The sequence below is a fragment of the Acinonyx jubatus genome, chromosome C2 (genome assembly GCF_027475565.1).
Source record: "Acinonyx jubatus isolate Ajub_Pintada_27869175 chromosome C2, VMU_Ajub_asm_v1.0, whole genome shotgun sequence".
Lineage (NCBI taxonomy): Eukaryota > Metazoa > Chordata > Mammalia > Carnivora > Felidae > Acinonyx > Acinonyx jubatus.
In genome coordinates, this window is record NC_069384.1 from 110,110,970 (window position 1) to 110,138,059 (window position 27,090).

The 27,090-nt window shown below is 37.8% G+C and overlaps 1 protein-coding gene across 20 annotated transcripts in view; it reads right to left on the minus strand.

The window, feature by feature from the left end:
* Positions 1 to 27,090, minus strand: part of MBNL1 (muscleblind like splicing regulator 1) — a 204,840-nt gene that overhangs the window by 35,364 nt on the left and 142,386 nt on the right. For 18 of the 20 annotated variants that reach the window (XR_008297929.1, XR_008297928.1, XM_027061581.2 and 15 more), the window contains one exon: positions 7,066 to 7,236. Coding sequence is in view for 18 of the 20 variants with exons in the window: in XM_027061581.2 (XP_026917382.1) it covers positions 7,066 to 7,236 (171 nt within the window). In the remaining 2 variants the exon portion in view is untranslated. Of the gene's footprint in view, positions 1 to 7,065; positions 7,237 to 16,880; positions 16,904 to 19,823; positions 23,832 to 27,090 lie in introns of those variants that run through there. The other 2 variants (XM_053221294.1, XM_053221292.1) reach the window with 2 other exon arrangements.

Below are 27,090 nucleotides of genomic sequence, written 5' to 3' on the forward strand. Positions count from 1 at the left end.
GGATTCTGTGTCTCCCTCTCTCTCTGCCCCTCCTTCAGATTCTGTGTCTCCCTCTCTTTCTGCCCCTCCCCTGCTCATGCTCTGTCTCTGTATCAAAAATAAATATTCAAAAAACTCTTTTTAAAATTCTGAAACATCAACTATTCAGCAAGCGCTCTCTCTGTTCTCTCTCCAGATAAGTAGAGCTATTTGCTAAACAGGTAGCCGATCGATGATGATAATAGCTCTATACTATGAAACTTGATTCCAAAGGCTGCTCCCAAAAAGTGCAACATTCCTTCCGTTATTTTGAGGTTTTACGCATTTGTTACATTCCTTTTTCAAAGAGCACCTTGCTGGAGGTAGGTCACTGCTTGGTCTTATCAGTGCCCTAATCAGATTAGTCAAGCTGGGGAACTGCTTCACTGCCAATTCTCCATTCCCAAAGCCATCCTGCAGACAGTTCGGCAGAGTCGCAGGGACGGATATTAATGCTATGGTATTATCAAGTGCACCCTATTTTCTCTTAAATCTCCACAGGATAACATATAACTATGTAATTGGTGTATCTGATACTGACTACATTCTTGTAATAATGATTTACAGGTATCTTTGTTCCTGGAAGGCATAAGGAAGGTTGACTTATGATTGCCTTTTGGCAGTGAACACCCTCAGCAGAGAAAAAACAAACTGCAATCTTATGACGTCAGTGCATTTATGGGCTAATCACTTGTTTGTTTTAAATGAGACATTCTGATTCCATTAAAGTAATCAGGCTTTATTATAAATTAAAATGTTATTCAATTTCACATTATGACCCTAGTTAAATGTGAGCAAACATGATTATTACTAGACTTCCCTCTATTTATTGTGTGCCAGGCATTGTGCTAAGTGCTTTACCTATGTTATTATATTTAATTCTCATAAGAGTAAAATATAAACGCCATAGGGCAAAGGAAAAAAAAAACCTCCATTGTTTCTGTTTGGAGTTGGGGGAGGGGGGCGGGTGGCACAGATATCTGTAGAGTTCACTGCCAAATCCCCAGAATCTAGCTAGCTGCCTAGAACATAGTAAGTACTCAATAAATATACACTGAATGAATGAGTGAATGAATGAATACGTGGACGAATTAAATTATAGTCTTGTCGGGGGGGGGGGGTGGTTTCATTACTCCCTCCCATTCTGCAGACAAGGAAAAGCGCTCACACAGATTATGTGTCCATAATCATAAATGAGTGTATGTAAGACTTAGGATTTGGATACAGGTGTGTCTGATTTCAGGTGATTCTGAAACCTGAGGTTCTCAGTGCTGGCTGGCCATTAGAATCCTCTGGAGAGCTTCAACCCCCGAATGCCCTGGCACTCCCCACTCATCACATTCTCTGCAGTACTTTTTAAATCTCTTGGGTAATTTCAATTCCATACATTATGTGGTCTTCTACCATTTAAACACAGAAATAGATTCAGATTTCTGATTCTGCGTAAGGTCTCTAGGGAGACAGGTTTTCTTACGGCTTCCTTCTTAACATGGTTTTTCCCTCTACATTGAAGGTTGCTCCTGCCCAGTCCACTTGTTTAATTCCTAATCATGCTTCAAGAATCACGACTCTTTCTCTTGAAGCTTCCCCTGATCCACCCACATCTCCAACTCTGACGAGGTTTCTCCTACCCTCTGTTACCACAGAACTCCTCGGCACTCGAATTTGGCAATGATCACCACATGTGTTTACTTAACCATCTCTTCTACCCTGCAGGCACTCAGACTGCTGCCTTATGCAATGTGCTGCCTTCATTCTGCATCCAGCCTGTGACTGCGATCTACGCAGGTCCCCTACACACATTTGACTACACACAGTGACTGTTATTAATGGATTTACTAACTGGCTTCTCCAGCACACAAACTAATCAGCAAATGCATTAAATGTTTTCTAGTATAGATGTTTGAACATTAAAAAAAAAAAGGAGAGATTTCATGTTACTTCCTCCGCACCTGAAAATTTAATCATTAATTTATCTCGTATGCTTGTTTGAAAAGTATGATTTACTTTTTTATGCTGAGCTAAGTTTTTTTCAGTAATATATTATTACCATGCTGTAATGTGGCAAATAGCATAGGGGCCCTAACTTATTTTAATACATGATGTGAATCACGGTTTATTTTGCATATAATGTTTGTGACTTTTAACAAAAAGTTAATGGAGTGCATATAATAAATAATATCTAATCAGTGTCTGTTGCAATTTACAGAAGACAAATTTTGTCAGATTTTTCTCGATTTTACTTGTGCGTGCATATGTGTGTGTGTGTGTGTGTGTGTGTGTGTGTGTGTCTTTGTAAAGGTTGATCCTGCAAGCAGTAAAAGAATAAACCTTTATTTTCACTCGACAGCACACAATCAAGGTGTATGAAACCATGTTTCTGGGTATACACAATCCTATACAGGAGCTACAGAAGTCTCTGTAAACAATTGTTTTGCATATAAATGGCCAAAAGCTAATGGAAATTCTCAACAAATTCACATTGCGATGTCCTTTTTTTTTTTTTTTTTTTTTTATAAGAAGGCAACATATGACTGGAATTAAAATAAGAAATACCATTTAAAGTCCGCTTCTGGACGGACTCGCTGACTGGGCAAATCACAATGACCACCTAGCTTTAATTTTACCTTACCCTTCAATCAGTTTTAATGAAGTAATAACACTTAAATAAAGAAGACTGACGTCTGGCCCATCAAGTAAAAAGGTATCACCACATACGGCCTGGTCCCTAAGATTTGGGCCAATGTCAAGGTGCTCCAGGAAGCACAGACTCCTTGACCAAAACAGGCACTGGAAGTACAGGTGGAGGGAGCACGACTCAGGATGACGGCCGTGGAAAACATTTTACCAGAAACACTTGGTCATGAAGTGGCCTTATCTCAATCACTAGCTGAATACACTGGAAGGTAAAGCACTAAGAGCCAATTTAAGAACTCTAGGTGTTCCTGGACATGTAACAAATGATGACTTCAAAGCTTTCAGCACCCAACTGCCAGCTGCTGTGACAAAGAAACACCGTGACAGCAAAGGTGAGGCGACGGGAACTGTAAGGAAGCTTCCAAGATTTTGGCTAAGTGCAGTAACTCAGAATTTCTTTATCCCTAGGCTACTTCAAATTCATGAAATGCACAGTAATTCAACTTGAGTTATGTACCTCAAGGCGGCTAGGTGTGTGTACCTGAAGGGAAGCTGCCATTGGAAATTATGGATGGCCAACGTTATCCCTGGAGAGCACAGAGAAAAGCAGATGAGGTCACTGCTAGTGGGACTCCAGAGCTCAGATACAGCTCTCCATAACCACTACTTATGCAGAGTTCTTCAAGGGCAATGACAGCTGGAATCAACAGAATTTGTGAAGACACCTTTCTGGGATGGACCAAAGGAATATACCAGATGCTTCCGAGTTGTGAGCCACAAGATACGGTCTGTATTTGGTTAGGTTGTTTGGTTTTCTTGTTGGATTATCTTTACATCAGACAGTGCATGGCAATGCAATCATTTTTTAAAGTAGTAGTTAGAAAAAAATACAAATACTTAATTTTTAAAATTTGGGTAATCAAGTCCTACAGGTCTTCCATTTATCTTCAAATATCAATATAATAAGGAGAAATATGATCTTTTGACATTTTTATTAGGGGCTTAGAAATGATAATAGAATTAATGGCAGTTATTTAATCATGTATTATGCAAATTTTAGGGAGGAGACAGAGATAAATTCAATTTGTTATTTTCAACTACTTATTTTCTCATCTTACAAAATGGGAACAATTGTGTTAGAAGATTGTTAGGAACTTGCAGAAAATATATTTTAAACGTTCACTGTATGTTGAAGAAGGCCAGAGATTTCCAATGAATCAACCACGGACTCAGAGCTATGGTTGGTGGATGTCTCCCACTAGTGTTTCTACAGCATTGATGCCAGAACCTGAACAGCTTGGGATAAAATCCTTGTCCTGCTACACACGAGCCATGTACCTTTTGCAAATTATTTAACCTTTCGGAACCTCTGTATCTTTATTGCTGAAGTTGAGATAATAATATCTACTTCATAGGACGGTTGTGAGGATTTTTGATACAAAAAGTAGTGAGTGCAGTAAATGCCCTTAGAGTGTTGTCTTTGCTCCCAAAATGTTAAGCCCTCTTTCTGGTTCTTGGCTTGGCGCATTTCAGAACAACATCATAAAGTCCACAAAAACAGGAAACTCTCCTATAAATCCCTGAATTCCCCAAGTCAGCCCAAGGTCATATTCTGAAGATCTTAAAATGAGAGACCCGGTCTCTGAAAATTTATGAAAAGAGGAAAACCCAATTGAGGGACATAGTAGCTATTGCCTGGTCTCAGTGGTACTCTCACCAAGCCCCTGGCTGCCTCTGCTAATACATATCTGACCATATGCCCCATTCCATGCCACAGTCTCTATAATTGGGCTTGTACTCTGGCTCCTGCTCATGATTCCTTTGGAATCACAGGGGCAGGTAAACTAACACAAACCTCTGCTCTCTTCCTTGTATTTGGGGAAGGAAACTCCTTACTTCATTCTTTCACTCATCAAGAAATTTTTGATCTCTTGTTATATGCCAGGCACGATAGGAGATGCTTCTGGATTTGATTAGAGCTTCCCAGCTCCTTCTCTTCGTGGTCCTTCAGGCTATGGTTTGGGGGCCAAACTGGTTAGCCCTAGAAAACTAAGATGCTTCACCTACTTGACTACAAATCATGAGACTACTCAGACATTCCTACTCTTCCTGCTATTAAGGATGTGCTCACAGTTATCATCTTTGACAGAACCACTACCTGGGTTGGATCCACATTTGTGCTCTGTCTTCAAACACTAACATCTGTCCTAGCAGCCATCCTGGCTGCTTCCAACCCTGTTATAATCCCTATTTGTAGACCCAGCATTAAAGTTCCAGTAAGCAGCTGGTAATGACCATCTCATTTATTTCCGAATCTCTGTATCATGACCCTCATCAAAACAGGGCTGACTACACAAAGAATCGCAAAGTCTCAGGTGGGGTTTTGAAGGCAAATTTCCTGGATTAAAGCCTTCTCCACAGTCATTAAAGCCCCAAATACTTTAAAATTGAATAATTAAAACGACTTCTATATTTGTTACCAAAAAAGTCACCCTGAACAGAGTCTATTTTAGACTGTGATCTCAGAATGCCTGTAGCAGAAGGGTAATTCCACATTCAAATCTAGTCATATCAGGGAAAACTAACACAAAGCCTGAATGTGCTCACAACTAATATAAATAAATGTTTTGTCGAAGTAGAGAACTTTCCACCAAAACCACCAGAAAATGTGATTTTTCTGATGGTTTCAGAAACTGTGATTTCGTGATTTCATAAACACCACGTTTGTTACTGTATTTCACAGACATGAGCATAAACATTGTTTATGGTTCGTCCCAGGATTACCCACGTGATGCCCCTGGAATGGCCTTGAGGGCAGAGCTCAAGGACTAACTCAGGAGATGGGCCAAGGCTTCACAGTGAGCTGCTCACTGCCATGACCAGCACTGGTTTCCACAGCGTGGGAATTACACTTGTTGACCTCGAGGTGCTCCCGGTCACAGAGAGGATAGAGACTGGCGCTAAGCAGGCTTTAAATGTTTAAGTGGAACAAAGTGTCTCACATCAATGAGAGATCTTCTATCAGCTAAAGTAGTAGCCACCCCAAGGATTTATCAGATCTTTGAAACTGTGCGAGAGCCAGTTGCAAAAGAAAGCTCTTATCCTATATTTTGTGCTACCAAGAATGATCATAACTAAACTTCTTTAACCAAATCTTCATGCTATCCCAGTACAGATATAATATTAGCAGATATCACAAAAATAAATTTAAGATATCATATTTTTAACTGAGTTCCCAATAATGGAAAAAAAATCAGGTTGAAACAGACACAGAATTATAATATTCTCTCACCTCAACTGCATAGTACTGATAATTGGTATCACTGCCGACGTGATATGGAGATCCCTCCCACCTCGAAATGCAATCCCCCCCTCTTTTTTGGAATGATTGGTGCATTAAGTTCTAAGAGAGAATAATAATTACATTGAGTTCAGGTGTTAAAATGTATTTGGAAAAAAATTAGTTAGCACACATGCTTACAATTAGCATATCAGAAACCCATGGGTCTTCACATTTCCACAACCCTCTAATATTGCATATAAGTTAGTGACATAAATTACTGAAAGATATATTCTCATCATTTCAGATTTTAACATGCATTTAAATACAGAATTAGTAGATCACAATTAATATCAGGACTCCTTTTGCAATCTAAAATTACTTAGGATATTAACCTTACATTTTTATGAGTAAATGTGGGTAAAGGTTATTAAAGTCATTTTTCATATATATACTCCCCCAAACCCCAAGTAAATAAATATGTGCTCAGAATCAAAAGTTATTCACATATCCAGCTCAGTAAACATTAAATCTCTATGATCACCTACAGTTTAGAATATTTAGCTCTTCGCTTAAAAGCCCTGGGAGTTTCTTTCTCTCCCGATTAGTTCTCTTTTAATGAGACTTGCAAGTGTATGATATTGATTCACCACTATCAGAATTCTCCTAGCATTTGTAACTACAAAATAATTGCAATCTGAGTTTAAAAGAATCACAAGCTATGCAACAGATACTCTTCAAGGAAGGAAGGAAAGGAAGATTTTTCTCAAAATTAAAGATGATCTATGCCAAATTTTAAAATTATTATTGCCGTTATAGTCTGCAAATGCACAGACTATACTGGTGAGTCTGATGACCATTTTAATACCTGCCAATCTTAAGATTTAACGTAGAGAGAGTTTTAGGGGGAAAGCATGCTCTAATGTAAATTTCCACATGACGTGGCCACAAGATGAGCAACTTCACAGTGTGAAAACTGGTTCCGGGTTTGCTTGATAATTTTGCTAGAAAATGCTGGAGAACTCACACTGTTGCCTATGTTCACCTGATGGAGTGCAGTCATCACTTTATACTGAACCTGAACACTTGGAATTACAGACTTCATGAACGAGAACTGAAAACACGCTTACCACAGGTTGTAATGGGGCACCAGGCATCATGGCATTGGCTAGTTGCATTTGCTGGGCCAACATGGCCATGTTCTTCTGCTGAATCAAGTTATTGCGCCCATTTATCTCCAACTGCGTTTTTAAGTGTGGGGGTGGATGAAGATATTTGCAGTTCTCCCTGGAGCAACGACCCTAAAACACAAAAGCGGAAAACACCCTCTTAAAAAAAAAAGATCACAATGACACATCTTAAAAAATAAAAACTATGCAAGCCTACCACTTGGACCCGCCATGGGTTTCTAACACACTGCACTGTCCATATCAATTTACAGTACATCTGGAATAAGTAATGAATTCGCCCAAATGTATTATCAAATTGAGGTGTTAGGACACTTGAAAACGTTTGGAAACTTACAGGAAATTATCTTAATATTAGCCCTGGTATTTCTAGATTGGAGTTTAAAAATCTACAAACTGCCAGGGTAATATTAAAATAAAGAATATCAAATAAAGAATATTAGCTCTTTGCAAATCTTCTGGTTAACTTTAACGAACCCAGAGCATCATGAAGTTTGACCATCTATTTTTACTCGTACTGAGTTCCAAAGAAATGAACTGGGAGGATTCAAGGCACGCTGACTTTTCAGTTAAATACCTTTACAAGTATCTCATAACCAAATTAAATTACTACTAAGCTTTACAAGCCCATATATTAAGAAACTTACAGGTGAAAAGAAAAAAATTCCCACATATTCTCACTGTATATACAGATGGCTAAGTACAATGAAACACTGGTGAAAATATAGCCTGTTTAACCTTTCAAAGTCTTGTCTCCACTGCCCAAGAACTAAACAACAGTAAGAAATAGACATATTTACCCTCCAAAAGATTTACAAAGTAAAATGGAGAAACAAAATAAGTTGCTATAAAGTAAGAAATGTGAAAAAACCCTTCCTTTGGGGATGATTCTTCTCACTGGAAATACGTATTAAATTGGGGCGCCTGGTTGGCTCAGTTGGTTAAGCATCTGACTTTGACTCAGGTCATGGTCTCATGGTTCATGGGTTTGAGCCCCACATCGGGCTCTCCGCTGACAGCTCAGAGCCTGGAACCTCTTCAGATTCTGTGTCCCCCTCCCTTTCTGCCCCTCTGCTGCTCCCACCCTGTCACCTGTCTCACTCTCAAAAATAAACAGACATTACAAAAAATTTCTAAAAAGGAAAATATATATTAAAGTCTATAATATGCAATACTGTGAGGGATTTGTTTCATATTATTTCAATACTATCCTCATTTCACTCTTTCCATATTATTTCAATATGTTGTCAAGTCTTTATAGTAACAGGTCTCATCAATTATTACCTTGACAACTTCTTTCACCAATAAATCTAATTGGAACTGTTTGTGAGTGTCAAAGCATTATTTAACTGCAGCCGTCAACCACCTTGCTGGGCCTTCTTTGATTTTTCTAAGAAAAATCCATTTACCATAATTTGATCTTCAACTGTACACTGACTCAGCATGCTTATGTTTGTGATAAAAATCTGTTACAACCCTAATTTGAATGACCTACTTCTGGCTTGTTTTGATTCAGGTTTTTAGGAGTAAGTTTCTGCACAGGGCTAATGTCATAGGATACTGCTTCATGTTTTAACAAGCTTTACGCAATAAAGCATCACTAATAATACTTTTTAAACCAGAAGGCAGTAGAGGACAGTAGTTGATACAAGGAACGTACAGTTCTCAAGACTTGGGGTAGAGGCCGAGGTCTCTCACACATCAGCAGTATGAATTGCACAAAAAACTTTCTTTAAGTCTCAGACTTTTCATCCATTTCAAAATTGCTATATAACCTACACCACAGGTTTATTATGAAGACCAGAGAAGATAACGCATACGTCATGCCCTTGGTACTGCATGGTACTCTGTGAGCTAGGTAAAGGTCAGGAGGTGCTATTGCCATCTGCACCCCCACATTTTTAACTGTATATCCAACAAAAGAAAAACAAAATATTGACATGAAGGTCATTTTTATAATATCTCTTCGTTATGCACATTGATATGTTCACAAAGGAACATTTATAGATCTGTGACTTATTCTGTATGAAATCATGCTTGATTGAGATCACAAGTATATTATCGGCTTGAAAGCATCTGCACAAAAAATAACTTTTACAAACAAAACAAAACAAACAAACAAAAAACAACCCAAAAACACACTGAGTCACAAGACTGACCACAGAGAATGACTGGCCAACATAAATCAGTTCATGGATAACAAACACTTAACTGATTTCAGGGCTCTCCAGGTGAGGTGTTCTAGAGAAAACCCGCTTTTTCAGGACAAAGAACAGCTTGGCTCGAGGGGAAATTCTGGTTCTCAGTATCTCCAAGTCATATTTCTTACTAATATTGGATCTTTACAAGTGAAAATAAGCAGTTATCTTCACCCTGAGGATTTAGTTATTGTCAATTCACTCAGATCAGTTTCTATAGCTCCATAAAAAGCACAGAGGGAGCCCTGGGCCTTGAATCAGGCCTTGCCATTACTAACACTAATCTTCATAAACTCTTCATTTTGAGCGCCTCCCTTAACACAAACCACCCAGCCCCTTCTACCTCTAAACACAGCACAGGTTGAAATAATGAAGGAGAGAAATCGTATGGGCTTTATATATATTCCGTGTCAGTAGAGGTCAAACCTTTTAAAAGAAGCTCAGACCTGTGGTTTGCATTTTGTTATTTACTACATTCAGGAAAAATGTCATTCTATTGCATTTCTTACATATGCTACCTTTCTATGCACAGCTTGATTCGATTGCACTAAAACCTCACTTTCAAAAAGCTATGTTCCTAAGAGTCAACTGAGGATATTTTGTGAAAAAGTATACAGACAAGCAAGCCTCTTCCAGAGTCTGTGGCAATAGACCTGGGGGGCCTAGGGATCTGCATTTTAATAGTATTCCAAGTTATTCTGATGTAGCAAAAACAAAAACAAAAACACCAAACAACAACAACAACAACAACAAAAACCACTACAAAACACAATTCTGCAAAGCCACATGAATTTTTCATTGACATGTGTGGAAAAAAAACAGAGTAGCCTCTGCAATTGACATTAGATAAACTCAGCTTCCTAGAGAGTTCAAAACGTGTTTAATGCTGACTGGGCTGCTGCATAATTGTGGTTTGACAAATAAAAAGGTCAAGAAAAAGTTAGAATAAACATCCTCTTCTAAAGGACTGCCTAAAACTCTGGAGAACATCACCAGCATTTCTGGTGAAATGAATTTTTGGAGAAAGAAATCTTTCATTAAGATTTAAGACAGGGAAAAAAATGGGGGGGGGGTACCTGGGTGCCTCAGTCGGTAAGTGACCAACTCTTGGTTTTGGCTCAGGTCGTGATCTTGTGGTTTGAGTTTGTGCCCTGCATCAGTCACTGTCAGCCGTCAGCACAAAGCTCACTTGGGATTCTCTTTCTCTCCCTCTCTCTCTGCCCCTCCCCTGCTTGTGCTCTCTCTCTCTCTCAAAATAAATAAAATAGACCTTAAAAAAATCTTTAATAAAGAGTTAAGGTAGGGGCACCTGAATGGCACAGTTGGTTAAGCATCTGACTCTTGACCTCAACTGGGGTCATGATGTCACAGTTGATGAATTAGAGCCTCAGGCTCTGTGCTGATAATACAAAGCCTTCTTGGGATTCTGTCTCCTTCTCTCTGCCCCTCCTCAGCTTGTGCTCGCTCTCTCTCTCTCTCTCTCTCTCTCTCCCCCCTAAATAAATAAATAAACTTTAAAATATTTTAAAAAAAGAATTAAGGTAAGTACACCATGGGTACCTGTCCAGATTCATCTATCTCTGAGTTCCCAGCAACAGACCTCACTAAGCACTCACAAAAGAATGAATGAACACTTCTTAATAAATCCTTAAAGATGAATTCTACTCTAACTCAATTCTGGGACAATGAAAATAACAGAATGAAAACTAACTCTAACACCAAACTGATTCTTAGCTGCACTAATTTAATGATGCTTTTATTCAGAGGCCAGTAATTTCAACACCCCATAAAGCTTGCCACAATAAAGGGACAAAAGGTAACAGAAGGTTTATAAGTTTCACCAGAGATGAAACAAGATTTGTGTAGAGATTCCATGTATTTAGTGTCTAAAATCTATACAGTGACAATACATTCTAAAAATCTAAGAGCAGAAATTTAATCCGCATCTAGCCCTCACACATGCAAATTTTTATAAAGGAACTATATTCTAAGTCATCAAGAGATTTCACCTCAAGATACATTAAATTGGGCTGCTAGGATTAATGCCAACATATAAATATAAAGTAGATTTTATTCCATTTTGATTGCTCTATGCAGTTTCACCTATTGCCATATAATTGTACATTTTATCCAACATAGCTTGGTTCAAAGAGCAGAAGAGCAGCTTTGTTAATTACATGCTGTGTGACCCTGTGGGAGTTAAATTCTCTGAGTGGCGATACCTTTCCGGTGGAATTGCAACAATACCATTGATTTCATTGGTGATACATAAGGGTCGAGCAAGACAGTGGGCCAACTTCATACGTGGTTCCTGATTTAACAGGCTGTCAATAAATGTTAATTATTTTTCTCTCTTTTTTAAAGTTCTCAAGCTAATAACAAACAGCAGTTGCTTAATTTCACACTGTCTCCATTAAAAGTACTAAAAAATAATGCAAATAGGACAACCCAGTGACAATGCCTGTCAATCATCAATAATACAATATTAGCCTGGCCCTTAACGATCATTCTGTATTTGCCACATCCAGTACGGAAAAAATGCCATTCTAATACATTTCTTACACTGTTACATCCTTGTGGTTTGCTTTTGTTGACTACACCGACATTTTATTTTCAGTGAGCTGTCCAGCTGGCTAGCAGGCCACTTTATAGAGTCCATGCCATAAATACCTTAGACGCCGCTCAAAGAGGCTTTTTATAGGTTAACTAAACACAGATTTCAAAGACATCATTGTAATGCATATATGGTGTATTTTAAGGGAACAGAGGAAGTTCAGTAAAATATCGATTCAGATTGAGTCCATTTTTCTCCAATAATTTTTCTACATCTTTAAATTAAAAGTAATCTTTCCAAAAAAGTTAAAAATTTCCCCTTGTAATCTTAAAAGCCTGTATGATGAGATCGATAATGATCATTCAAGAGATCAATTCCTCAAGTCTTTAATATCTGAAGTTATAAACTGTTCAATTGTGAATTTAAGGATTTTCTCACTAGCTGTTGAAATAGGCACAATTTTGTGATTAACAACAAAGAAAGCCTATGTTTAGATTAACTGTGTGAGCTTCAAAATTAGTGCCTGATTAAACATTAGAGTTTAATAATATGTGCACTTTTAAATATTAATAGTGTGAGCATATATGGTACATACCTAAAATGATATGAATGTATATATACTGTATGCTGCATATAGTGAGATATAAAAATAGAATGGAAGAATACAAAATTGAATGAAAGTACAGGTGGCAATTCAAATATGAGAAACTATCAGCTATTTTTAATATTTAAGAAGTAGCTAACAACAAAAAAATGAAACATCTTACTTAAAAGCTGGCTAACTTAAAACAAAAAAATCAAAATTCTATTTGAAAACTAGAACTAATTTTCTATTTTTAACTATACTTCTTCAATCTAAAATAAAAGGAATACTGTGATTTATGAGGTCAGAATGTAAAAAGACATCTTTTAAGCTGCCAAATGGTAACTATGTGGTAGAATTAAAATTATTGGGTCATATTTGGGTAGACTCTGGAGATAAAGGGGCAATGAAAAAATTATAGGAGTACCAGCTAATACACATAAGTCTTTTTCCAAATTTCACTGGAAATACTGGTTTTCAGGAAAAACTGTTCAAACTGTAACCATTTATTTCAATTGTTAAAACAAAATCAGTATTTCCTTTGGACAAATGATTTTAACCAATGTATCTGAAGCACTTTCCAGAGATATTCATTGCTCAGATATTGGCCAGAAACTCTGGCAAAGGAATTTGGTAGCTTCCTATTGAAAATTTTTACTGTTTTTTTTTTTCAGTTAAGATGATACAAATATCTCACAAAAATTTTGCCAAAGGAGAAAAAATTGGCAGCCAAGAAATATCATTTCATGCATTTCCAAAAATGTTTCTTATGATTCTACCATGCTAATTTGTAATTATCAATCCTAATGCAAGGTGAATAAATTTACATATATATTATCTATTTTAAAATTATAAGCCTCTTATGGTAGGAAATTTATGGCAGTTTATTTATTTTCAATGCTTATTTATTTATTTTGGAAAGAGAGAGAGAGCACGCACAAGCAGGGAGAATCCCAAGCAGGCTCCATGCTGTTAGCACAGAGCCCTATGTGGAGGCCTTGATCCGGCAACCATGAAATCATGACCTGATCTGAAATCAAGAGTCAGATACTTAACCAACTGAGCCACCCAAGCGCCTGTACGTCAGTTTACAACATGATTAAGTTTTGAGAGAAAATTATACGCACACACACATGCACGTACACCCATATACACTGTTTTGTTTTCATTTAGGTGAATATGAGTTTACCTCTAGAAATGAATTTACTGGCTTGAAAATATTGAAAATATGATAACTGTACTTAACACACAGGTATGCTGTGTTGGTCTTAGATGTATGTTTCCTTACAATCTACTTGCCTCCATAAAGGACTTGCTCTAGCTTACAGGAACAAATACAGGAACAAATACATCCTAAAAGGAATCTCAAGGTCTCCAAACCTCAGCCCTATTGACATTTTGGATCATATAGGCTTTGTTGTGGAGCTGTTCTGTACATTGTAGGATGCTTAGCAGCATGCCTGGCTTGCTAGATGCCTGTCACACTCCCGTCCTCAGTTATGACAATGAAAATCGTCTCTAAATACTGCCAATGATCCTGGGGGGTGAGGGAGAGGCAAAACCATCTCCAGTAAAAAGTCAACCACTGTTTTATACCTAATGGAAAATACTGGGGGCTACATTAGTCTGCTTTGGCTGTAACAACAAAATACCATAGATCAACTGATTTAAACAAGAGGAATTTATTTTCTCACAGTTTCTTGTAAGAGTGCTTTCTGGCTTGCAGACAGCTATCGTCTTGCTATTCTAATCGTACAGCCTTTCCTTGATGCATGCACAAGAAGAGAAAGTTTGTTCCCTGGCATCTCTTACAAGGACATTAATCCTATCAAATCAGAGTCCCACTCTTCTGACTTTAACCTTAATTATTTCCTTAGAAGCCCCATCTTCAAATATAGCCACAGGGGAAATAGAGCTTCAACATAAGAATTTTAAGGGGGCACAAACATTCAGTCCAGAAAAGGAACACACATAATTAAAACTGCCAACCCAAAGCTATTTGTAATTAGCTTTAAATATCTTCATACTTACATGTAAGTGTCTGGAAGCTTTCTCAAACATAAGATAATAGATTTTTACTATAAAACTGGACTCGAAAAAGAGTGGGTGGTTGACCAGTTATTCCTTCTAATTTTGCCAAATTCTAATAGCTGCAGCTTCTAAAAATTCTCAAGGTATGAATATGTGAATTTCAGTGTTTATTTGTCTTTTATTTGAAATGGAAGCAAATACAGACTGTGGTATACAAAAAAAAAAGTAAATAATTATATTCCAAAATCATACTAATAGTGTCATTCACCTGTTAACTACAATACCAGATAGGCTGACGTATATTTTTTAAAGTTTTACTTCCCTACAGAAAGTCATTTCAGGATAAATAAAAGTGAGACATATACCCCTTACTTTGAAAAAGAAGCTACTGAGGAAGATAAATTAAGTAGCCAGATAACTCAGAAAAATAATTAACAATTTCTGACCACCACCTGAATTCTGGTGGACCCAGTGCATAATGTTGTTTTTAGTCCTATGCAAATGTATACACATGTATGTAAATCATTATATATATACACACACATATATACTCACTGCAATTATGTACCTATTTCTAAGAGCAGCATATGTATTACAAACTGGCAATTCTGCTCTTGTTGCAAATTTAAGAAACATAGAATATTAGATTTAAAATTTGTATTTCATGTTTTACTTGGAAAAACACGTAAGGACTTTTAATTTTTTTTTTTAAATTTTATTTATTTTTGAGACAGGGAGAGACAGAGCATGAACAGGGGAGGGTCAGATAGAAGGAGACACAGAATCTGAAGCAGGCTCCAGGCTCTGAGCCGTCAGCACAGAGCCTGACGTGGGGCTAGAACTCACGGACCGCGAGATCATGACCTGAGCCGAAGTCGGCTGCTTAACCGACTGAGCCACCCAGGCGCCCCCCCATAAGGACTTTTAGAAAGTGACAGAATAAAACCTAAAGGGACACTTAACTATCATTTGTATAAATTCCTAATGTAGTCGAAAGGATATTTTCATTGTTTTTCTTAGAATGTCTCCATGAAGATTTTTACTGATTTTATGTTATTGTTTTATTGTGTTGTGTTTCATAAAGAGTATACTATACTACATTATAAACACACACAGTATATATACTCTTAATAAACCAATATTATGTTTTACTATATTTAAGTAGTATATTTTAAATAGTAAATATATAATATTCACATATTAACAGTAATTTTCCTATTCACTTTTTATTCTCAAATATTATCATGCTTTAATCCAGAAAACAAAATGGGATTTCTTTCTCACCCTGTATCTATTTCAGATTTTATCATGTGGAAAGGCAAGAAAATATTCTTAAGCCAAACACTATTTCTCCTGTTTGAATTTCCTCATTGGACTTTCAGGTAACACCAGGAACAAATGCTTAGAATTCTCAGAGAACATGAAGAAAGGAGTCAATTCTCCCTTTATTTTCCTAGGTATTTAATCAGTAGTCTTCTAAACTTAACATGAAGTAAACAGCACAACACTAATCAATATTGGAAGCTTAACTTTCTACATTCATCCAATCAACATAAGGCCAAATGCTTTGGGCTCAGGTCAACACAAGAGCTGGGAAAAATTTCTCTTATCAGTGAGAGAGAAAAGCAGAAATTTATGCATGTATTTTTACTGAAATATTCTCAATTTCTTTTAAGTTATTTTACCCCATATACAACATATTTTCAAATGAAACACAACAGAAAGCCAACTTAAATTTTCCCCTTTCTTGATCCCATTGAAAGCTCATGTTCACATACACACTGACTGGGGCTTAACAACGTTTGAGACTGCCAGAACAAGAAAGAAAGAAAAATACAAACACAGGTACATACACAATCTACTGAGTTTAAATCTGTCATTTTGCCACGGCCTCAGAGAACGTGGAAGAATGTTAACAGACTGTTTCACTTGTGTTAAACACCTTTTCATCAAAGTCTAATGTGAACTCAAAGCAGCAATTTTAGGTTAGACACTTCTAGCTCATGTTCATAGGGTGTGCTAGGCACTACTTCATAGAACATTCCTAAGTGTGATGCTGGAGATGCCTGGACATTAAAACCAATAGTGACATTTACAATATCCCAAAATATCCTGAATGCTGACGCAAACTCCGTGCACTCTAACTCAAACATCGGGATACTATGACTTTTTTCCCAGAGAACTTACGAGCTTTAATTGCACAACTCCCATTAATCATCTTGAAAACGGCCTCACTGAAACTCTACACATCTAGAGAAGTATCACGTAATGCCTAGGAGCCAGAGGAGGCAGAAAAGGGGAAAAAGGAAACACAATCACACACATTCTTGTTACAAAAACACCACTCCTTTCTCCAAGCAGCTTTTGTCAGTGAGAGATCAGGGATACGTACAACTGTGACAGCAACCGTATGACGAGCACACAGTGTTAGCAGACAGTCCTCTGGAGAAACTTCAGCCTCCCCAGTGAGGGCCCACAAAGATCTCCTGTGAAGAAATGCTTACGACAGCATGCCAGAAGAAGAAATGGGCTCACTTCTTCATTCTACCCGGGACCTCCTCCACCGCACAGACTCCCACAAAAGTGTGTAACTTACTGCATGAAGTGCTATGAAGGGTTTAATTGGCACCTACTGTCTCCACCTATTCCACGGTCTTCCTGCGTTCCCAACATGGGTCTGGCCAACCTCCCTGAGTCAAACCAGAGTCTCCATGACCTTGTGAAAGCCCAGTGACATTTGGTAGGTGCCAGCATCATTAAACAGTCCAACATATCTTGGCTGCTTTTTTATGGCATCATAAAATTGGAAATGCCAGATCACTATGTTTCTATTATTTTTTCAATTGCTTCATTATTTTCTCCGTGCAGCAACTGTCAGACTTCTAAACTATTTGTAGCAGAAACACTTCTGAAGTTTTACAGCCTCCAAATCAGGCACTCTCCAATCCTGGCTGATAATTAAAAACCCTAGCATTTACATAATAAAATTTAGTGCTCTATTTGTAGTGCATGCCTTTCAATTGAGAAACACAAAATGTTTTACAAATAGTACCCAATTCATCATACCATTGTTATGTGGATTACAACATGACAGTATGTATTTATTATATTTCTACGGATTTCCTGAGGGTTAAAAAAAGATAAATTTCTTAGGTCAAATGCCTAGACTTTTTCCTGAACAATCTGTTGGAAAACTTGTTTGAGCAGTCCTTTATAGACCTATTCCAGTTCCTGCTACACTGGCAAAGCAGAAGTTCCCATCTTTAAATACCCCTCCAAAGGTGTGTGTGTTGGGAGGGGGACGGTTCCTTGTCCAAGAGCACATAACTAGACGGAGGCAGTCTAACCATAGAGTTGGCACTCTTCACCACTATGCTGGAAGTATGCCTTCATACTGATGACCGCTTTGACATGCTCAAGTACGTATGTATGTGCGTATGTATGTTTTTCTAATCACGCTGACACTAAAACATAGATGACTCTAGCCAGAATATGTCAGAACTGAAGGAATGCTTCAAACCCCTTTGAGTTCTACAAAGGAAAAGTTGTTTCACAGTATAAACCACTAATTTCTGAGAAGACGAATCCATGCAGTATTTCCGTGTAATGGAAACCAGGAGATTCCCTTATAAATTTCAGTTCATCTGTCATTCATTTTTTTTTTTTCTCCCTCAGCAGGACTTACAGAATCAATAGTAGTAAACAACTGAACACCAAACAAGTTAAAATTTTACTTCACGCTATCCACTTCATTTAGACACCTAGAGAGGCAAGAGATTTCTTGGATTATCTATGGAGTCCCCTGATGGGTCTCTGTGATTTGGATACATCGCAAATGGATATTTGGGTATATCAATGGATATACCAATGGATATCGGATATATCACAAATAAAGAAAAGGTGATTTCAATAAATTTTTAATGTTTATTTTTTTGAGAGGAGAGAGAGAGAGAGAGAGAGCACATGCGAGAGCAGGGGAGGGGCAGAGAGAGAGGGAGACACAGAATCCAAAGCAGTCTCCAGGCTCTGAGCTGTCAGCACATGGGGCTCGAACCCACAGACCGCGAGATCACGACCTGAGCTAAAGTCGGACACTTTACCAACTGAGCCACCCAGGTGACCCGAAAAGGTGATTTTAAATTTATTTTTTAACGTTTATTTTTGATAGAGAGAGAGACAGAGCATGAACGGGGGAGGGTCAGAGAGAGGGAGACACGGAATCGGAAACAGGCTCCAGGCTCTGAGCTATCAGCACAGAGCCCGACGCGGGGCTCGAACCCACAGACCGCGAGATCACGACCTGAGCTGAAGTCGGACACTTAACCGACTGAGCCACCCAGGCGCCCCAACGAAAAGGTGATTTTATATAGAAAAAAGGTATATATTCTTTATATACATATAAACATGTATAAATGCATATTAATATAAATGCATAAATGTATATTTATACAAACATAAATGTATAAACGTGTAAATACATATTTACATAATATACATAAATATATATTTATATATACACATATATACATAAATATATATACTTACATATACACATATATAAATGTATATTTATATAAACATACCTTTAAATATATAAATGTATATTTAAACATATATAACTGTACACATATATTTTTATATATATAAATTATTTACATATATATAAAATGAAAAACCTAAGTGATATTGAAAGGATGGCAGGTTTTAAGGGGCAAGTCTTCTTATTCAGCAGTATAACAGAAACTAAAGGAAATCAAAGAGGCAAAACATTTTGGTGAAGTCAGCTCAAGAATAATAACAACACTACCTTGTATTTATGAGGCATTTGCTATATTTGTACTTTCTAGATATACGTGCCTACCAATATATTTTTACATATCTAAATAACATTTTTATTAGCTATGATAAACTTTAAAGAACAATATCATGCGATATTTTCAAAGTCCCATTTCAACATTTCCTTTGCAAATCTTTCATCCGTGTCCACTAGTTGGGAGAGTATATACTACGCATATGAGGAGTGCTTAGATAATTTTCTCAACTGTAACAGATGTCCAAAATTTTGTTTGTCAATTACATGCAGAAATTATTGCACTATACTGTTTTCTAATCTTTCAGAGATGTCATTGTCTTTGCCAAATATCAGACACCTTTTCTCTCCCCAGTTTTTCATTCAGACTCCTCTGTAACCTCTGGGATTCCCTAACTGAAAATAAATGCTGTCGTTTGCTGACCTCACAGATTTCGTTTCAAGTCCAGCGATTAAAAGCTATTTCTTCACATAAACAACAATGACAGAGCAACGAAGAAAAGGTGAGGCGACAAAGGTCCTTACCACTGCTGACCACTGTCTCCTTCAGACAGATCAACTTTGTACTTGAACAAAATGTGCTCAATGACACTGGCTCTGTTCCTGTGGGTGAAGCACGCCCCTCCCCCCACGTCCCCATGACAATTTGCTAAAATTGTGCACAGCCATCAGCCCTCTCTCAGACTTCAGGCTGCAGCGAGGAGAAAGACAATTGGCTCACGAGCCCAAAACACATCTCTATTGGATGCTGACTGCAGCAGCATAGGCAGGAAGGGCGAAAAAAAAATCTTGAATAAAAAAAGCAGTATCACCACACAGGTGATCTGAGCCTGTCTTCTTCTATCACCCTTCTTCTACCCCCACCGAATTCCACTGGCTTTCTAAGGCAGGTCCCCAAATATCTATAAAGAAACGACACTCAACAAAAGTTCCTTAAAAATTGCCACTGGGGATACAATGGGAGAGAATTATAAGAAAGAATTTTGAGAAGGAATTCATGTTCTAGTATCCTTTGGTAGCTTTGTGAGAACGGATCCATGTTACCAATAAACAAACAAGTGAAAAGAGATGTCTGGGAACTATGGAACTCTTACAAACGTCTATAAGATGACTCTTTAAGACAGAAGGGTACTGAAGTCATCACTTAAATGCAGGCCCTTGAAAAAGCTTAATCATCACAAGGTTGCTCTGTTTTAAAAGGCGATCAGAGGCTGCAAAGCGTATTCTTAAGTGTTTATTTAAGATGCAAAGTATGGAGATGTTGGGCCTCCCAGGAATGTCAGCCATGGCAACACTGGTTTTTAATAAGCCGGAATGTGAACCTAAGAGGGAAAAGCACAGGCTGCTGTCACATGATGTTTTTCTCTTGCTATCATATCAACAACATTTAGGCCGAAAGCCCAGATCTGCTAAACTCCAGGCTTGGGTGCAGTGGGTAAAGCAACGTATGCAAGGATTTTACGCGCTACCCCTGGCTAAAGCAAGTGGTGGTTAGTAGCAATGGATGTTTACCTTCCTTGGCACTTCGTACATGCCTCTCTCCTAACAGTATCACACCGCTTTACTGTGCATTTTTACACACCTTCTTCCCATACCCACTGCCTCCAGAAGGCAATGTCCTGACTCAACCTTGTGCCCACCAGCTAGGCCAGGCCAGTAAGCCCAACAACTGTTTGCCAAGTGAATGAGTCCTGCCTATATTTCAGAATAGAAGATAATCTGTCCAATAACGTTCTCAAAGATTTCTTCTGCATCTTCTCCAGGACCTCTCTCAACTCGCAAACTACAGTCCCATTTTCTCTTCATCAATTTATATTTCCCTTTTTCCCTAGTCTCCTCCCATCTGTTCCTTTTTCAGGTAACTTCTTACTACCCTTACCAAACCACATCTTTGTACTCTGCTCCCACCCAGATAAGATATTGCACTTGTTGGATTTATCTTTGTCCTTGGCTCATTAGGCATAAGCTTCTCATCTACAGGCCTTAGAGATCTGCACACAGGAAATGTCCCAGGACTTGACATAAAAAAAGCAATTGAGCCCCAGCTCAATGGTTAACATCACATGAGCTGGAAATCAGAGTTGTTTGTTCAAATGTCAACTTTGATATTTATTAGCAGTGAGATTTTGCATTAACTATTCAACCTCACTAAACCTCAACTTCCTCTTCTATAAAAATGAAGATAAGAATACCATCCTAGGCATGTTGTAAGTATTAAAGGAGAGAATGTACACAAGGGCCTCGACTGTGTTCTGGTACTCAGGAAATAGAAATTACTTTCTCACTCTCCTAGCACGTTCTTTACAACCTTGCAGCCCCTGCTTCCTGCTATTCAGCCCGTATCTCTGGACACGCTTGAAAACATCCTTTCTCTTCCCTCAAACTCCTCTTTTCCATACTCCTTCAGCTCACCATCGAGACAGAATCTCTTCTAAAGAACTCACACTAAGCCTCTCATGGCTGAAGATGGCAAATGTATAGTCCAGCCCAAAAACATCCAGGGGAGCCAGGGAGACCTGGATTCACCGGACCTCCCCACCCACTAGCTATGTGACCTCATGCAGGTACTCAACTTCCAGCCCAAACAGCGCCTTCATGTGTGAAATTGTATCCAACTAACATAACTCCTGGGTGGTTATGAGAAAGCTTTCCCAATGCCCAAGGTAAGATTCAACTACTGCTCATTTCTCTTACCATTAGGAGACTGGGCATCTGTATTTTAAAAGGAGTAGGTAATAACAGCTAATCATTTTCCTAAGTTAAATTTAATTATGAGAGGTGACCCTTTCAAATGTCACTTTCTGGGGACATTTTCTCTCTCACTGTCCCTCCCTTCCTCCTCTTTACTTTCCTGCCAGATAGAATAAACTCACTGTAGTGAATTCAGCACCTGTCAAATTGTATTACAGGTAATTTCTACAAGTCTGTCTACCCCTTTAGATTAAGAACTTGTTAAAGACAGGGCTAAATCTAACTTAGCAACCTAAGCATTTTTAGTAAATGTTTGTAGAATGAATAAGCAATTTAAGAGACGGGAGGGCATTTCCGATGTCCCAGCTATCATCTCACTGCGACAATACTGTAAGGCCTAGGCCATTGGTCCTCAATCATGGCTGCACGTTATAAATAATAAATTTCTATACCCAGCATCCACCCCTAGAAATTCTGACTTAATTGATCTTGGCTGGATCCCAGGCAAGCTCTCAGATGATTCTAATGATTGCTACTCTCAGGACCATTGGTTAGTCTATATATACCAACCTGCATTCTCATATACACATCAATTACAACCTTTTCCATAGTTCTTGTAAAACCGGTATTGGCCAATAACTCCAGGACAACAGCTAATGTCATCTGACTATTCCTTAATTGATATTTCTGTCTCTAGACTGTTTTCTTCACAGCTCCTTTCCTATTCAGTGGTAGAAAGGACAAGGGACTGCACCAAAGGAGCTGCTGTCTTTTGTTCCCTTGGGCATAGAGTCGTAGGACGATGCCTCAAACCAGCACCACCTGTTTCTGAACACCTTGTTCCCAGGAAGCAAAGAGCTCATAAGAAAAAGAGGGTCAAAGGGATCCACATCATCAATGTATCCATGAGAGCAGCCCTTAAGTATTATTCTCAACATTGATGGTACACTAAGGAAAGAGTGTACCAAAGATATTGATTGCATGGTCCTAGACATTTCCTTTCATTCTCATCCTTTGGAGGCTAGAGGTCTTAGGCGGCTCCTATGTTATCTTGACAGTATCGCTTTTGTGACTCAATTATAAGTCGTCTATGTTAAAGTTAAAGTTTTTATAGCTGCAGTAAAGGTTTATGAAGGTAAACTAGTATGTCATAAATTTTCAAATAAGAAGATAAGAGGTCTCCACAGGATTACTGCATTTTGCTTTGGAAGACCATTACAATGGATAGAATCCTTTCTGTAAGGGTGACCTCCTCTGTGTCCTATTCAGGGGTAATTCAGGGGTCTGTTGTTAACTTTCATAATAATACCCATCATTTACCCTCAAGGCAATCCCAAAAGTGATTCTTCTTAGCCTCCTATGTATGACAAATGAGGAAACGGAAGCTCTCAGAGGTTAAATATCCCATGAAAGGCCCCACCAATGTGAAGTGGTGAAGTTAGGAAGTACTAGACATGTCAGAGTTAGCATGCATCCGCCCAATGGGTAGGCGGGATATAGACAATCTAGGGCCTGGGGGCAACTTTAATTTGTTGTTGCTGTTTGCCTGCAGACACAACACATGATTTTACTATAATCCAGGGATAGAAACTGGAAATTAATATGTGCTGCCCCCATTAGAAATTATCAAAAGTTAAACAGAAGGGTTTCTTTGTGTTTCCTGCAAACATAACAGAGCATACAAGGTCTATGAAATTGTTCTAAAATAACTAGATTTATATCTTGATAAGAAATATAGTTCATGTTCACAGACACACATATGTGGACACAAATGAAAGGGAAAGCAAAAAAGAAGAACTGATCGTTGTCTCCTAATCAAACTGAAGAGTAAGCTAGAAGATAGGAAATGAATGGGGAAGGAAGGAAGGAAGGAAGGAAGGAAGGAAGGAAGGAAGGAAGGAAGGAAGGAAGGAAGGAAGGAAGGAAGAAGGAAGGGCAAGCTGTTGCCTTGTCAAGTGTTATCAAAGTGTTACTTTGAATATACTTCATATTAAATCTTAATATCTTCTAGAATAACTCATTTAAACATTTATTCACCATCTATTTGCTGACAGCTCTCATATGTTCCATGCTATGGGCCAGCGGAGACAATAAATGAATCAGACATATTCCATGAAGGGACATAAGACATGTATGTAAATAACTAGGTAAGGATAGAAGGCAGAAAGGGTGATAAGGAACATTCAGATAAAGAGTTCTCATAACTTGAGGGAAAAAGAAGACAATGCTTCCATTTAGAAGAATCAGATAACAGCTTTGAAGAACAGGTGGAATTTAAACATGAAGCATTGGAAAAGATATCCAGGTAGAGGAAATAGAATAGTCTGAAGCATCAATGACAAATAATACATGCATTATTAAGTGAGAAATAAGTATGAAAAGTAGTCTGACTCTAGTTTGAGGACAGTTTTTAAAACTGAGTTACAGATTGTCTACTTCCTTTTAAGGGCCAAGCAGAGCCACTGACGGGCCAGGGGTATCATCAGTGCATCAGCAAAGCTGTACTTCATGAATCCGTCAGATAGGAGTCCAAGGGCTCCTGAAGTGGCCGAGGAGGGGACACCAATTAGGTAATTATTTTGACAGTCCAGGCAAGACTTGACACAGAACTGACCATTCTCCAGATAATCTCCCAGACTCATTTTTTTTCACAATCTCTCACCCCACTCCTATTCTAATGCGTGCCAACTCCCCACCACCCCTCCCAACCACAGTAAACTGAACTGAGTTCAGTGACTGTCACAGGACATCACTTTGACCATGCAGATTCAGTTATTAAAATACTCTGCCCTTCCAGGTTTTTTTTTGGACTGGCTAACTTCTAGTTATAGAGTTAAGAGTCTCCAGTTAATGTCACTTCCTTCAGGAAGTGTTTCTTTTCTTTTCTTTTTTTTCTTTTTTCACTTCATCTTTGTTTAATGTTCTGGCTGATTCCACAGCATTCATTACACTTTATCACAATTAAATGTCAGCTGCCTGTTTCCTTCACCAGACCAGGCTCAATGAAGGTAAAACCAAGACTTTATCTTCCAAGTTGCATTCCCAAAATAAGAATACCTAGAATAGTGTCAGGCTCATAATAGGTGTTAAGTCAGATAGGAGTCTTACAAAGCAAAATATATATTACATAATATACATACAATACATGCTTAATAGACATAATATAAATACATGTAACATACCTTATCTATATGTCTAACTTCCAAACACATCTAGAACAGTGCGTTTTTCAACATCTGGTAATGTTTTGAAAATTGCTTATTGACCAACTGCCAAATTAAGCTTTATTATTTTACAATTTCTTGCAGCTTAATAGCAAATTTCTGGTTCAATCATTAGCCCATCATTCTGTTTCACTGTTTTGTTGTACCAAGATAAAAACTGGACTCCACACTACAATCACATCAGGAAAGAGTAAATAGTAATTACTCAGAAGTGTCAATTTGGTAGGTAGCTTGACAAAAATTCTGAAGCACTGCTCAAGATATACACCAATAAAATGAAACTACATTTTTTTTCCTGTTATAGTATTTCTTGTTGGAATAACCATTTTACATTTTTCCTGATTTTGTAAAAACCAAAGCAACAAAAAACAAAGTTCACATTTGCCTCATTTTATTCTCCCAGTAGCTGATATTGATAATTTTAATGTAGGTTTTCTGAATGTGCCATATTCATCTTTAATATTTTAAAATAACAATCATGCTACCCACCCTAAGATAATTTTACAATATCACGAAACCAAATATGAAAGCCTTTTTAAAATTAAAAGAAATTTTTCTAAATCGGTGTAGTAAATGCACTAACATAAAAAGAATAATCAGTATATATGCCTACCTTCTACACAATTTTTCTAAAACTATTCCAGTGAGTCATAATCATGTGATTAAGTTTCAAATTATCCAAAACAAGTTTAAGTCTCTACATGCAACTATTTTTAGTTCTTTCTAAGATTATGTTTTGTTTTATTTCATTTCATTGTTAGCACTTACCTAAAAGTCAAAATAATTTCAGATTTCATTTAAAAAGTTGTGGTTCCCAATTTATAATAAATTTCTCTTGTACTGTAATTAGGACAACTGTTTTTGGTTTGTTTTGATTATATTTTAAATAAACTGTGCTCTGACAAAGACCATTTAGCAAGGGAGGTGTTTTTTTTTTTTTTTTAATATCACTCTCTGGAAGAGAATAAAATTGATAATCAAGTGGACTGATTATACAAACAAAAACTAATTCTATTTACAATCCATATTCTACATTATAAACTGCCAGGGTTTTGCTGAAGTATACTAGCTTACATGGGGCAGGGGGTAGGTTCCCCTGCCCCCACGACCGTGAGGGAATGATGAAATTACTGGAGCCCACACAGCACACAGCAGTAAAAGACTGATAATGTATCCGTCAATGGAGTTATTTTAAGGAAAGATTAAACAGAGCACCATGAAAGGACCAAGAAATACCTTAAAACAATTCAAGTAAAATTTTACAAATTATCAACAGTCTTATTTATGTTTACAGCATTTTATCAATCATTTGAGACTGAACAGCTCTCAGAATGACAACGTTCTTGGGGCACCTGGGTGGCTCAGGAAGTTAAGCATCCGACTCTTGATTTTGGTTCAGGTCATAATCTCACAGTTCGTGAGTTTGAGCCATATGGCCATACGTCGCGCTCCATGCTGACAGCACAGATCCTGCTTGGGATTCTCTCTCTCCCTTCTTCTCTGCCCCTCCCCCCTCGTGCTTGCCCTCCAGCTCTCTCTCTCTCTCTCAAAATAAATAAATTAAAAATAAATAAAAATAAAAACGAATGGCAATGTTCTTATCTGCCGGATTTTCTAAAGTTGGGGAAACTTTCAGATGAGATCATCCATTTTTAACAGTACATCACATACTATATTACATGGGCTTAACAGCACTGTCTGACTGTATTTCCTCCTTGTATAGTCCTGCCAGCTCACTATTTATTGTGGGAAACTTTCTGTCATTTCTCCTTTTGTTGTCTTTCCAATGATACATTTATTAACATGTTATACCCCTCCTTATTCTCCACGTTTTTCTTCAATATATTTCTATGGGTCCACTAACGCAAAAACATCTG